Here is a 13,234-nt window from a genome sequence, read left to right as displayed (position 1 = left end):
TACAGTGATGTATCGTGAATACATGACATCATTTCACTTCCACTTGTGCAATGTTCAGGACTTGTATGCCGTGAAATTTATCACCATAATCTATTTACTATCTTAGCGTTTTTCAGATTTGCAAAACAGTTTAACTGACGTTACTCCCTGGGAGGTTACTAGATTCTTGAAAGTTGTTTTTATTTATTTCGTTTTGGGTTCGGGGCAGCCGCATTGTGGCTCCTGCTTGCGGCCTGCTCCTGGCAGGGTTGAGGGCCGTGCAGCCCAGGGGTCCAGCCCGGCCCCACTGCTGGCCAAACCTTCCGCATAGAGAACCCCGCAGACCAGGGCCAGCCCTGAGCACAGAGCGGAACTGGGGACCCCAACAAACAGAAAAATAAAGAAAAAATGGAACCAGAACAGTAATTTTCTGGGGGGGGGGGGCACGCGACCACTGCCCTGGTCAGCTGCACTGCTGACCGCTTCCTCGTCCGCTTGTCTGGCTCCTGGCCAGTGTGGGCCCGTCCCCGTGCCACCAGAGATGATTCCTGAGCTCAGAGCCAGAGGAGGCCCTGAGCGCAGCTGAGTGTGGCCCCAAACGAAACACAACAGAGATTGCTTTGACTGATTAGGGTTTTTAATGATTTCACATAAACTTTAGTTTTGTTTTATTTGCATTAAAAATGAATGTCTTGGACTGGAGAGATAGCATAGCATAGCAGGTAGGGCATTTGCCTTGCACTTGGCCAATCTGGGTTTGATTCCCAGCATCCCATATGGTCCCCCGAGGACCGTCAGAAGTAACTCCTGAGTGCAGAGCCAGAAGTAACCCCTGTGCATCGCCGGAGTGACCCAAAAGAAAAAAAAAGAAGAAGAAGAAGAATGTCTTTGGGATTCTGAGAATGGTTGCTTTGAATTTGAAGGTTAGCATGAGGACTCTGGACCTTCCAACAGTGTCCTTCCAGTCCAGGGCTGGGGCTGTCCTTCCCTTTCACGATGTCTTTCATCAGTGTCTTACAGTTTTCAATGTATAAGCCTTTTTTTTTTTCCTGGCTCTTTGGGTCAACTGGGCAATGCTCAGGGCTTACTTCCTCCTGGCTCTGCACTCAGGAATCACTCCTGGTGGTGCTCGGGGGACCCCGTAGGCTGCCAGGATCCGACCTGGGTCAGCCTGTGCAAGGCCCACGCCCTCCCCACTCTGCCATGGCTCTGGCAATCTCGTGCTTCATTTTCCAGAAATTCATTTTCGCAAAGTCGTTCACGGTGATGGATCACGCTCAATATTTCGACACAGTCCCACCACCGTTGCAGCTTCCCACCACCATGGTTTTGAATTTTCCTGCCACCACCCACACTTGCCAAATAGGCAGCTGCTAGCTGACTTATTTCGCATTGCTTGTTGTGAATAGCATGAGATGCCACATGGCTGCTCTCGCTCCTGGAACTCTAAGATTTCAGATCGTTGGGGTCCGGAGAAATCTGCGGCAAGCCGCTCGGTTCCGGAGATTCTTTTGTGGGTTTCTAGACCATTTCTAGATCATCGCTGTTAAGAGGCTTAAATAGCAGCCGGAGGCAGCCCCTGGACGTGACCTCCAGGGTCCCACGGGACAGGGAGGTGGGAGGGACTGGCCCATCCCCCGTCCCTCGAGGCCTGGAGTTTGCAGTCACTGGACCCGCATTCCTGGGCTTCTCCTTGGGTTCTGGGAGTTGGCAGCTGCCAGGATCCCCAGGGGGCAGGTGGAGGGACAACACCTGCCCCCGCCTGAGGCGCCCCGGTGAAGTCGGCCTGGCTTGAAGTCCGGAGGCATCTCTGCAGCGAGCTGCTCGGTCCCGAGATTTCTTTTGTGTGCCCCATGCTTCATTTTCGATGCCACCTTTTACCCCTTCTGTTTTGTCTGTCCCTTGACTAAGTTGTACAGTCCCAGTTATTTTGACTCCTTCTGTCTTTTAATCTTCATGTTAGCTTTGTAGCTTTTTAATTCACTCTCTTTACTATGTATTTTTCCAGTCAAAGGTGTGTTCTCTCTTTTGCTTCCTCCCTTCCCTCTTTCTCCCTTCCTTTCCTTCTTCCCTCCCCTCCCCTCCCCTTTCCTTCCTTCCTTCCTTCCTTCCTTCCTTCCTTCCTTCCTTCCTTCCTTCCTTCCTTCCTTCGCCACGCTGGATTGCTCGGGATCTCCTCCTGAGTCTGCACTCAGACATCACTCCTGGCCAGCTTGTGGGGGAGGTGGGGTGAGGGGCTGGGGGGTGGGGGGTTGGGGTATTGGGGCAATTGGGGGTTCATATGTGGTTCCAGGAGTCAAACCTGGGCCGGCTGCATGAAGGCCAGTGCCCTGCTTGCCCCACTGACCTCTGGCCCTCGATTAATGCCTTTTGTTGTCAGATTTAGCAGTTATGTTCATGGTTTAGTGGTGATGAACTGTCTTTTTTTTTTTCTTTTTGGGTCACACCCGGCGATGCACAGGTGTTACTCCTGGCTCTGCACTCAGGAATCACCCCTGGCGGTGCTCGGGGACCCTATGGGATGCTGGGAATCGAACCCGGGTTGCCCGCGTGCCAGGCAAACGCCCTCCCCGCTGTGCTATCGCTCCAGCCCCCAGCTGTCGTAACTGTTGTCTCGGACGCTCTTTCTCTCCCCTTTGTCCTCAACTCCAGCCTTGCTCTCTTCCTTCTTTCCCTCCATCCCCCCGTCCTCTGCAGAGCTTTGGTGGCTTCGTGTTCCTGTTCTCTGGCCTACAGTGTCTTGCTGAGAAATCTGCTGGTGTTTTTTTGTTGGGTTCCCTAGCACACAAAACGTTTTTCTCTCTCGCAGATTCCAAGCTTTCGGTTTTATCTTTAACTCTTGGCATTCAGACGATGATGAATCTTGCGGGTTCTTTGGTCAATCTTATTTGGGACTCCTGAGTTTCCTGGAGTTGCGTCTCTTCCTCCCTGGGCTAGGGGTGTTTTCGGCCTTGTTTCTTCAGGACGTTTCAGGCTTCTTTCTCTCTCTTCTCTCGGGGATCCCCTGAGTGCGAGCTTCTTCCTCTGGATGTTCTCCCTGGGTCTCTCAGAAAGCCATTTCTTCCCTTTGTCGCTCTGCTGGGTGACCTGTGCCTGGGCCCAGACTGCCCCCCCGCGCCTTCTGCCCTGTCGGCTTCACTGTTGAGCCCTCCGTGGTCTCAGCTCGGCCGATGGGGTCTTCAGCCCCGGGTTCTGCAGGCCGGGACAACTCCAGGGCTGATGCTGGCCTGGGTATTTGGCCCGGGTGCAAGTTCTCGCTGTGTTCGTCCCCTCCTTCGTTTGGTGAGCTGCTCGGTGACTGTCCCTGGGCTGCCAGATCCTCTTTATTCATCTCCCTTTTCTGTTTTTTTGCCCCCAGAAGGTTAATCTTGTTTGTTCGTGGGAGAATATTTACGTGTTTCATTTTGCTTGAGTCTCATTTTTTTTGTGTTAGGCCAACAGCTCCCGGAGTCCCACGGGACCAGTCCTGTGTCGGGACGGACATTCTCTTCCATCTGGCCTGAGCTCTGGGTGGCCTCTGTCTCGGGATTGCTGGAGCAGCTGATCTTGTCCTCCAGTGCCCCTTGCCAGGGTCCCAGGAGTTGCCTGCTTCATTGTTAAATTAAATTATTTATTTAATTTAAATGGTTTAATTTTAACATTTAAAATTGTTTACTTTTAATTTAGTTGTGCGATAGCACAGCGGTAGGGCGTTTGCCTTGTGCGTAGCCAGCCTGGCCGAGCCGGGTTCGATTCCTCCGCCCCTCTCAGAGAGCCTGGCAAGCTACCGGGAGTATCTCGCCCGCACGGCAGAGCCTGGCAAGCTCCCCGTGACGTATCCGACATGCCAGACACAGTAACAACAAGTCTCATGATGGAGACGTTACTGGGCCCACTCGAGCAAATCGATGAACAACGGGAGTTCAGTGTTTATTTTGTTTGTTTAACAATTGTCACACTGTTGGGGCCCAGAAATATACCCCATGCCCAGACTAGAGTCGGGAGCGCCTGGGCTCACCCCGGTGTGAGTTGGGTCTGGGGCAGGGTTCTGCTCACTCTCCAGGGCTCGCTGGCCAGAGGATTGGCCTGAGTTCTGGGGAGCCTCGTTGTCAGGAGCCCCCGTTCTCCAGTGTGAGCAGCCTGGTGGGGGCCCTGAGCAGCAGGCGGGTCTTTCCACCCTCCTGCCCCTCCTGCTGACCGCACTGGCGTCCGTGTGGCGTCTGCTGTCCACTCCTCACAGCTCTGCCCCGTGGGGTTTGCGGTCTGCAAGGTCCATGGCGACAGTGGCCCTGCATGGCTTCCCGGGGTGTCCTGTGCTCAGTGGAGTCGCAGGGACGGGATCCCGGCTCTCCTGCACCGCTGACTTGTGCTTCTCTGGGAAAGGTTTCCAGCCCCCGAAGGCTACTGTTCTCATGGGTGTCCTCGCACACACCCAGGACCAGCAGGTGAGCACCCCTGATGGACACTGCTTGCCGGGACTGCGGCTGCTGCCAGGAGGCTCTGCAGAGGCCCCGCTGCCCGGCTCTGCCCGCTCTGACCCGCAGGGGAAAAGGCCAGTGGCCAGCTCCTGCCCGGTGCAGGCTGAGTCCCCGTAGTCCTGTCCCTGTTAGCCGGGGTGGGGGCAGCCCCGGCACACTCGGCCCGCCTGGCCAGGAGGCCGGCTGGGTCCTCTGGCTGCCAAGTCGCCAAGTGGCAGGTGGCCGGGCCAGCGATCGGGTTTCAGGGTCAGCGGGGAGCAGCCCCCACCCGGAAGGACATGCCCTTTACTTGGCTCTATTCGGGGGTTACTTGAGCAAATGTTTACGCAGGGTGTGCCGCACACCAGGTGCCGGAGAGGCCCGTGTGCCCCGGGGTCGGCGCGCCGTGGGCCGTGTATGCGTGCCAGGACCAAGAGCAAACGGTCCGACCTGTGCCAGAGTCGCCAGGACAGTCTGCAGGTGGCCTGAGGAATGAGGGTCAAACCCTGCGGGGGGGGGGGCACTGCATGCTCGGTGCCCAGCGGGAGGTCGGGTGGTTCGGTGCGCGGCCTCGCTGGAGGGGGGGAGCCGTCACAGTGTGAGGGAAGGGCGGACCAGGCTGGCTTGTGCCCTTGAGGCTGCTGTGCCCCTGTGAGCAGGCGGGCGCAGGGGCTGTAGCGGGTCACGGCCTCTTCCCCGACCCTCCTGCTCGCCTCCGACCCCCTGGACTCTTCGTTCTGCGTTGTCTGACGGATCTCCTTAGACTTCCCTCCAGTGCCGCCGGTCCGTCTCTAGCCACTACGGGGATGTGATGGTGCGGGAGTGGGGCCGAGGCGGGGGCGGCCGGCCTCCCTCAGAGCAGCAGGAGACCCGTTCGCGTCGGGCTGGCCCGTTCGTGGCCCTGGCATCCCCGGGGGGAAGCGGCCAGCCTCGTCTGGGACTCCGTGGGGAAGACGGCGGGGCGTAGGTTTCTCTTGGTGGCTCCGGCCGCCCGGCTCTCTGCGGCAGGAGGATTTTCCTGCTGCGGCCGAGAAGAGCAGCAGGTCGGTCGAGGGGAGCAAACGAGGCCAGCTTCCGCCCGAAAGGTTTTTGAGGATTTTAACCGATTCTTGATGTGACTTCGCAAGAACAGATGAAACCCCTTGGGCTTGTTAGAAACAACTTCAAAGTGATAAATTGCTCATCCCAAACAGGAATTTGACTGTTAATGCTGTGGATCTCTTTGGGCTGTTAAAATGCTCGAACTCAGGCAAAGACTTTTGCAAACAAAATTGAGAGATCCTAAATGCTTGTATTATTTTAGAAGTTTTTATTTTTAGCTTTTTGAGTCACACCCCAGCGATGCGCCTGGGTTACTCCTGGCTCTGCATTCAGGAATTACCCCTGGCGGGGCTGGGGGGACCGTGTGGGACGTCAGGGATTGAACCCAGGTCAGCCACGTGCAAGGCCAGCGCCTTCCCCGCTGTGCTATCACTCCAGCCCCGAGAGATCACAGATGTTTTGCCAGAAAGTTTTGTTATGGTGAGGTTGTGGAAACAAAGGACTCTCCCTCCCTCCTTTTCTTCCTCCCTCCCTCCCTCTCTTCCTTTCTTCTTTCCTTTCTTCCTTCCTCCTTTCCTCCCTTCCTCCCTTCCTCCCTTTGTCTCTCTTGATTTTGTGTTCGGGTCACATCTGGTGGTGCTCAGGGCTTAGGGATCATTCCTGGCAGGTTCAGGGGACCGTGCGGGCTGGCTGTGTGAGCCAAACTCCCTACTCACTGTACTCTCGCTCTGGCCCCAACAAAGGACCGTTCCTGCTGTTCCTTTTGTCTGCAGTAGGGTCCGTAGGGTCCGTCCAGTGTCGTTTCAAGACTGATCTTTCGTGACTCATGCATTTGGGGGATAGTTCTGAGTCTTTGTGGGTCAGGAAAGCATTTCTCAGAGTGGGTGCCCCTGTTCACTGGGGTGGAATGGTCTGTCTGTCTGTCTGTGCTCTTAAGGAAGCCAGTTTCCAGGGGAGCACCGAGTAATCTTTCTATGAGAAGGGGGAGATAGGGAACCTGGATTCGTGGTTGCTGGAGTCTGAGGGAGGAAAGCCCAGGAGTTAGATGACTGTCTTTGGGCTGGACAGACAGAGGAGCGGGGCGCTTGGCTTGCTGCAGGCTGGTCCCGTGCAGTCCCCAAGCACTGCCAGGAGTGACTCTGTGCACAGATCGAGGGTCAGCCCTGAGCATCACAGGGTATGGTACCAAAACAAACAGAAACTGTAAGAATACCCAGATTAATAGAAATGAAACGGCCGTCTTGGCTGGAGAGAGCCCCGTGTCTCGGCACTTGCCTTGCAGGCCACTGACCGTGTCGCCCCCCCCCCCCCCCCCGCCCCTATGGGCCCTGGGCACTGTCAGTCTTGAGGGCACAGCTGGAGCGACCCCGAGCACCCATGTGAACCCCCCTAAGAGACAGTTTTCTCTATTATTTTTTTAATTATTGAATCACCACGAATCACAAAGCCACCGAGTCGTTCACGACTGAGCTTCAGGCATGAGGCCGTCCGCACCGACCCTCCCCACGTGCCCACGCCCTGCCACCCCATGTGGACCTGTGGGCACGTGTGGCCTGGTCACTTGCTGCGTACACTTTTGTCTGCACCTCGGTCCTCGGTGAGCGCCCGAGCCTGCCCTGCCGGAGAGCCATTCGCTGTCCCCTGCCGCTCTCTGGCTCCTCTTTCTGGGCGGAAGGTGCCGGTTGGCAGATGCCAGGCAGAGCAGCCCGGGGCTCAGGGTTGCAACCCAGCCACGGCCGCAGCCTGCCGCTGTTTCCCCCGAACCTCGTTCCCCGCTGTGGTTTTCCTGCCGTGGCTCTCAGGCTCTGCTTCCCCATTTCCCGCGCGGCTCTGCCCCCAGGCCCGGTGCTGGCCGCCCTGTGCAGGGTCGCCGCTGGCCTTGCCCGTTCGCTGGTGACTTCCCACAGACAGGCGCCTGGTGCCCCTCCCCGGCTCCCTGTGTTTGGGCTGCGGTGGCCGAGCGTGCAGAGTGGCGCCCACGCGTGGGGGCCCCCTGCCACGCGCCCCGTGCCGCCCGCCCCCGCTCTGGACGCAACCCCCCACGCGCCACCTCCGCTGGGCTGCTCTGGTTCTCGCCGTGCCCTGCCCATCCGGCCGCAGAAGGAGGGCTCCGGATCCCACCATGGCCGGACACCCCTGGCCAGGAGTTGGCGCTGGCCAGCCCCTCTCCCCCTTGGTTCTGGGCCGCGGGGCATGGGGTGCTCGGCCCACGGAGGCTGAGCCCACAGGCCTGGGGCCAGCTCCAGGGTATCTGTGGGGTGGTGCTGCTCAGGGGCTGGCCTCCGCCCCCTCTGCGGTGCTGACCGCTGCCCGTTTGCTGGAGGCTCTGCAGGGCGCTGGCCAGCAGGAGAAGCGCCGCAGTCTCTGTCCTTGCTGGCGTGGCTTGCAGGCCGGGGCACACGGTGGCTGCAGGGCTTTGCTTGTTGAAACAGAAGGAACCAGTTCTCCTGGTTGCGAGGGTGGCACTCGCCAGCCCCAGGGGCCTCTGCTGCGCCCTTCTGCCTAGGGGAGGCTCCTTCTGCGCCGGCGGTGAGCCCCTCTCCCGGTCTGCGGACCCTCGGCCCACCGCTCTGTCTCTGTGGCCTTCTGGTCCCACCCCTGACCGCGGTGCTCTCCGGCCCCTGTGCTGTGGTTTAGTGGACGATCTTAAGGTTATATTTTCTCCGCGTATGTTACATTTCTTTACTTTTTAAAAGAAAATCATTATTATTTTTTTTTTTTTTGCTTTTGTGTTTGGGCCACACCTGGCCTTGCTCAGGACTCCTGTCGCCAGGAGGAGCGGGGCAAGGCTGGCGGGGCAGAGGGGTCAGGCCAGGGCTCCCAGGTGGAGCTCCTTGGGCTGCTTCCACGGTCAGTTTTGTTTCTCTGAAGCATTTGGGGCAGCCAGCGAGAGAGAGCGAGAGCGAGAGAGAGAGAGAGAGTTTGGGTTCTTGCCTTGCATGTAGCCGGCCCTGGTTTGATCCCAAACAAAAAAAAAGAAGGAAAAAAATACCTGAGGCCAGGTCAGGGGGCTGAGTGCTCACACACTGCGGCCCCCCGAGCCCTGCAGCAGGCCCCAGCCCGGGGAAGGGAGTTTGTGACCCTGGATCCAGACCCGCCGGGACACGTGTGTTTCCTGCCCTCCCGCGGGAGCAGAGGGTTCTCTGGGCTCCCAGGGGCGCCTGGCATTCCTCTGGCTCAGTGGAGTGGGCGCTTGCCCAGGTGCTGCGGCCGGCTCAGCCCCTGGGCCTGTCCCTCGGGTCCCACTGCCGTGCCTTGTCACTGTGGTTTCCACTTGACTTTTCCACGGTTTTTTTTTTTATTCTCCTTGATTTATTTCTTCCTCAATGCCACTTTCAGTCTGCGTAGATCTGAGTTCTGACCTTTTGCATTTCTGCTTCTCTCTGAATGTCTTAACATTTGTTGGTTACGTCTGTCATTTTTTTTTCCTTGATTAAGGAGTTTCTGTTTTTCTCTATTTCTGGAAAGTGGCGCTGGATGGAGAGTTCTAGGTTAGTGAGTTCTCCCTCCCTCCAGTAGCCGCGATGTTCCACCCTGTCTTGCTGCAATATCCAAGGCGTGACTTTCAAGCGTGCTGTGATTTTTACCTTTGTTCTTCTCTTTGTGGGAAATCAGTTTTTCCTCCTCTGATTTTATTCTGTTTTCTTGTCTTTGATTTCTGGAATTTGAATATTATTTTCCTATTTTTTTTTTTTGGAGGGGTGGTATTTAACTTGCCTGTTTGTTATTTTGGTCATTGTCACTGTCCTTCTGTTGTTCATCGATTTGCTTGAGCGGGCACCAGTAACGTCTCACAACAAATTGTGAGACTTGTTGTTAGTGTTTTTGGCATATTGAATACGTCACGGGTGGTTTGCCAGACTTTGTTCTGTGGGCCTGTAATTAGTTAAAATCCTCAGCCTTTTAACTGCAAGAAATTGTCCTCTTGTTCTTCTTGGTATTCTGCTTGGGTGTGACTCTCTGAAGTTGGATGTTTGCTTTCCCTTTTATTCTGTCGTCTGTTTGTGTCTCAGTTGATCCTGGCTGTGGGGTTCCGTGACTGCATCCTTCCTGTCGGTGCGCCCTTGGTGGTGTGAACTGTGGGGAGATGGAATCCAGGGCCTCCGGCACGTCCCGCAGACACCGACCACCGAGTTCTCACTCTCCGAGTATAGAGCCTGTGTGTCCGAGCACTCCTCCACGGACCACTAGAGCCCTCAGTCTCTGAGGATAGTACCTGCCTGTCCTTACCTCGCTCCCGCTCATTCTGAGAACTTTTACGTGTCTGCGTGGCGTTGCAGGAAAAGTCCTCAGAACGGGTGGACGTTTACGGAGTCCTAACCTACCCTGTGCAAGCATTGTGAGTTCTCTCTGAGGACTTTGGGGTCGCGCCAGGGGCGGGGAGACCCCTCAGGCCCCCGTTCCCTACCCTGGAGCACTGTGATTCCCTGTTGAGAAGCAGAGAGTGGTGCCAAGTGCTTCTGGGCGTGAGTCTCAGAACACGGTTACACGTGATCGGAGCCCAAGGACAGGCTGATTCTTGCCTCGCCTGCCCCTGGGGTGTGTTGTGATTTTTGGGGCCTTAGATGGGTCAGGCTCCAAGTAACAGGGGAGGGACTGGGACGCGGGACAGGGGCCTTGAGCTCAACCCTGGCACCACAGAACAGAAAAGAATTAGAAAGCGAGAGACAGAGACAGAAAGACAGAGAGAGACAGAGACAGAAAGACAGAGAGAGACAGAGACAGAAAGACAGAGAGAGACAGAGACAGAAAGACAGAGAGAGACAGAGGCAGAGGGGACGCGCTTGCAGGCCCCAGAGCTGGTGCTTTTGGGTGGGGAGGGGGCGGGGAGGCCTGCTCCCTGCAGGACGAGATGCTCCGTGAGAATGTGGGGGTCAGTCTGCTCGTCCTGGGGGTCCCCCGACTGGCCAGGGGTCAGGCCCCCGCCCGGGCTGTTTGCTGGAGCTGCGCCCAGTGTTGTTGCCCCCTGCCCTGCCCGGGCCTCCTGCTGCTCCCAGCTGCTGGCTCAGTGCTGCGGGGGGTGGGGGGAGGGGGCGGGGGGGGTCCCTCCAGGGGGTGGTTTCCTGCTCTGAGCTGGCCGGGAGTGGTCAGGCATTTCCAAGCTTGGTCCCGACCCCGTGGTCCAAGGCCCCCCTCTCCCGCTCCTGGGCGCCCACGTATGGACCCCAGCAGGAACCCCAGCGCAGATGAGCCGACTGGCCCGTCCCAGAAAACGCACCTTCCCGTCCCTACTCCAGGACGCCCGGTCAAAGCAAAATCCCGTCACTGCAAGAAGAGGGCCAAAGTGCTCACACAGTCAAGGGACAGGGTGGCCTTGTGGGAGAAGCAGGGGAGAGGGACGGACAGACACAGATAGACAGACACAGACACAGACAGACATGGACACAGACAGACACACACAGACACACACAGACACAGACAGACAGGCAGACAGACACAGGCAGACAGACACACAGACAGACACAGATAGACACAGACAGACACAGACAGACACAGACAGACAGCCACACAGACAGACACAGACAGACACAGACAGACAGGCAGACAGACACAGGCAGACAGACACAGGCAGACAGACACACAGACAGACACAGATAGACACAGACAGACACAGACAGACACAAATAGACACAGACACAGACAGACAGCCACACAGACAGACAGCCACACAGACAGCCACACAGACAGACACAGGCAGACAGACACAGACAGACAGATACAGACAGCCACACAGACAGACACAGACAGACACAAATAGACAGAGACACAGACAGACAAACAGTCAGAGACGGACAGTCACTCAGACACAGACAGGAGGCTCTGGTCAGCAGCTCCCCGCACCCGCCTTTGCTGGTTTCTGTGCCCTGTGACGGGAGGGGGGGGGGTGTTGTGTGCAATAAACATCAGTCGAAGGTCACAGTGTCTGTCTTTGACCAACATCAGCAGTTCCCATGGCACCGCCCTCGGCTCTGTGGCTCCTGTTCCCGCCTCAGTGGGCCTGGACCGTGGGGACACTGCGTGGCCGGTCTGGGCCCCTGCCTGCAGATTGGCGGGGGTGGGCCGTGGGCCGCTCGGCTTGGGGCTGGGGCGGGCAGCTGCCCGACTGAACTCAGCCCTGCCCCTTCTCTCCCGCAGGCCGCCTGGTAGGTGCTCTGGACGCTGTGCTGGACTCCAGTGCCCGGGTCGCTCCCTTCCGGATCCTGCTGCAGGTCCCAGGCTCCCCGCTCTACTCGCCCATAGCATGCGGTGAGTCCCCCGAGGGTCAGAGGCCGGGCCTGGCCCCGCCGGGTCCTCCCAGGCCTCGGGGTCACTGTGTGGGGTGCGTGCGGAGGAAACTCGCCCCTGTCGCTGCACGGCCGTGAGCGCGTCCCTCGGACTGGCCCTGCACGCCGTGGGGGCTGTGTCCCCCAGCGCCCGGCTGGAGATGACACGTGTGTTCTGGGTGCCTCGTGCGGACAGGACCCAGAGGCAGCAACCACCGTCCACCCCTCCCCACTGCCCCCAGCACCCTTCCCCTTGGTCACCTGAGACGCCCCTCCCATAAACAGAATGAGGGTGCCCCGTGATTGGGGATCCCTTGGGCCCCCGGGCAATGCGGCACCCCCCAGACGGCTTGCTCCCAGGCCTGCGTGAGGTGTCTTTGCCACTGTACAGCAGTGACTGTTGACCTGGCAGCAGTCAGATGCAGGTGGAAGGCGAGGAGAGGGCGGCAACCAGCCCCGGGCCCTCTGCCAGGCAGGGTGCACGAGGCCTCCCGTCTTGTCACTTTCGCCCTGGTGTCCCACAGGGCACGTGAGCTTCCAGCATTTTAAAGTCTATCCTCAGATTTCAATATCACTCACAATCTCGAATGACTTACGTCTCCGTGTGGTTTCAGCCACACCCGGTGATGCTCAGGACTTGCTCCCGGCTCCCCACTCGAGACTCCCTCCTGGCGGTGCTCAGGGGATCATGTGGGATGCGGGGGATCGAATCCTGGCCGGCCACATGCTAGACAAATGCCCGCCCCACTGTGGTATCTCTCTGGTCCCTTGATATGGGCTTTTAAAATGTTTTAAAAATCCCCAATGCAGTTTGTCTTTGTAAGCTAAGATCAATAAGCCTATATTTTCACGAAAGGATCAAGTTGCCAAGTGTTCATAGAAAGGAATCCGCAAACTAGAAATAGACAATGAGAAAAAGCGCTTTTGACCACATCCTGAGTGCCAGAATAGTCTCTGGCCACGCTGGGTTCAGGTCGCCCGGACAGCTTTGTAACACAGCTATTTTTTCCCTTATTGACGGTTGCAGAGCTGGGCAGGGAGCCCGGCCGCCACCGGCTCAGAGAGAGACCCCTGGTCCTTTGCAGAATAGTTCAGATGGCTCCAGGCGGCTGGGAATGTGTGTGGGCATACCGGTAGGGAAATCAGCTCTCTGGACAGCGTGACTTTATTGTGAACGGATTGCTTTTCTGGGACGGAGAGAGCGCGGGTGCTGGCCTGGGCCCTGGCTGTGCTGGGGCTCTGAGAGCACACTGTCCCCAAACACGGTGGCCCCAAACCCAGCCAGACCCAAAGTATTACATTTTTACTTGACTTCTATCAAAGAAGCTGCAGCGAGCACAAAGAAATGTTGTTTCAAGCGATGCCTTTCGTTCAAGGAAGACTGTTTTCTGGAAGGATTAATCAAGGTTAAGGGTCCAGGGTTCGGGAACTCTGAGGTTAACATTAGGACATTTAAACAGTGTTTCAGAGCTCGCTGGTTTGTGCTGCTCCCGGCTTGCCTCGGCTGACCTCGGA

At 57.4% G+C, this 13,234-nt stretch overlaps 1 protein-coding gene across 1 annotated transcript in view; it reads left to right on the top strand.

Moving 5' to 3' along the window:
* The window catches only part of TBC1D8 (TBC1 domain family member 8), an 82,614-nt gene that overhangs the window by 19,718 nt on the left and 49,662 nt on the right, over positions 1–13,234 (top strand). Inside the window, exon 2 of the mRNA XM_056116853.1 lies at positions 11,592–11,702. Within this exon, the coding sequence (XP_055972828.1) occupies positions 11,592–11,702 (111 nt within the window). The remainder of the gene's footprint in view (positions 1–11,591; positions 11,703–13,234) is intronic.

This window comes from Sorex fumeus, unplaced genomic scaffold, assembly GCF_029834395.1.
Source record: "Sorex fumeus unplaced genomic scaffold, SorFum_2.1 ptg000033l, whole genome shotgun sequence".
NCBI lineage: Eukaryota > Metazoa > Chordata > Mammalia > Eulipotyphla > Soricidae > Sorex > Sorex fumeus.
This window is presented reverse-complemented; position numbering and strand designations above follow the sequence as displayed.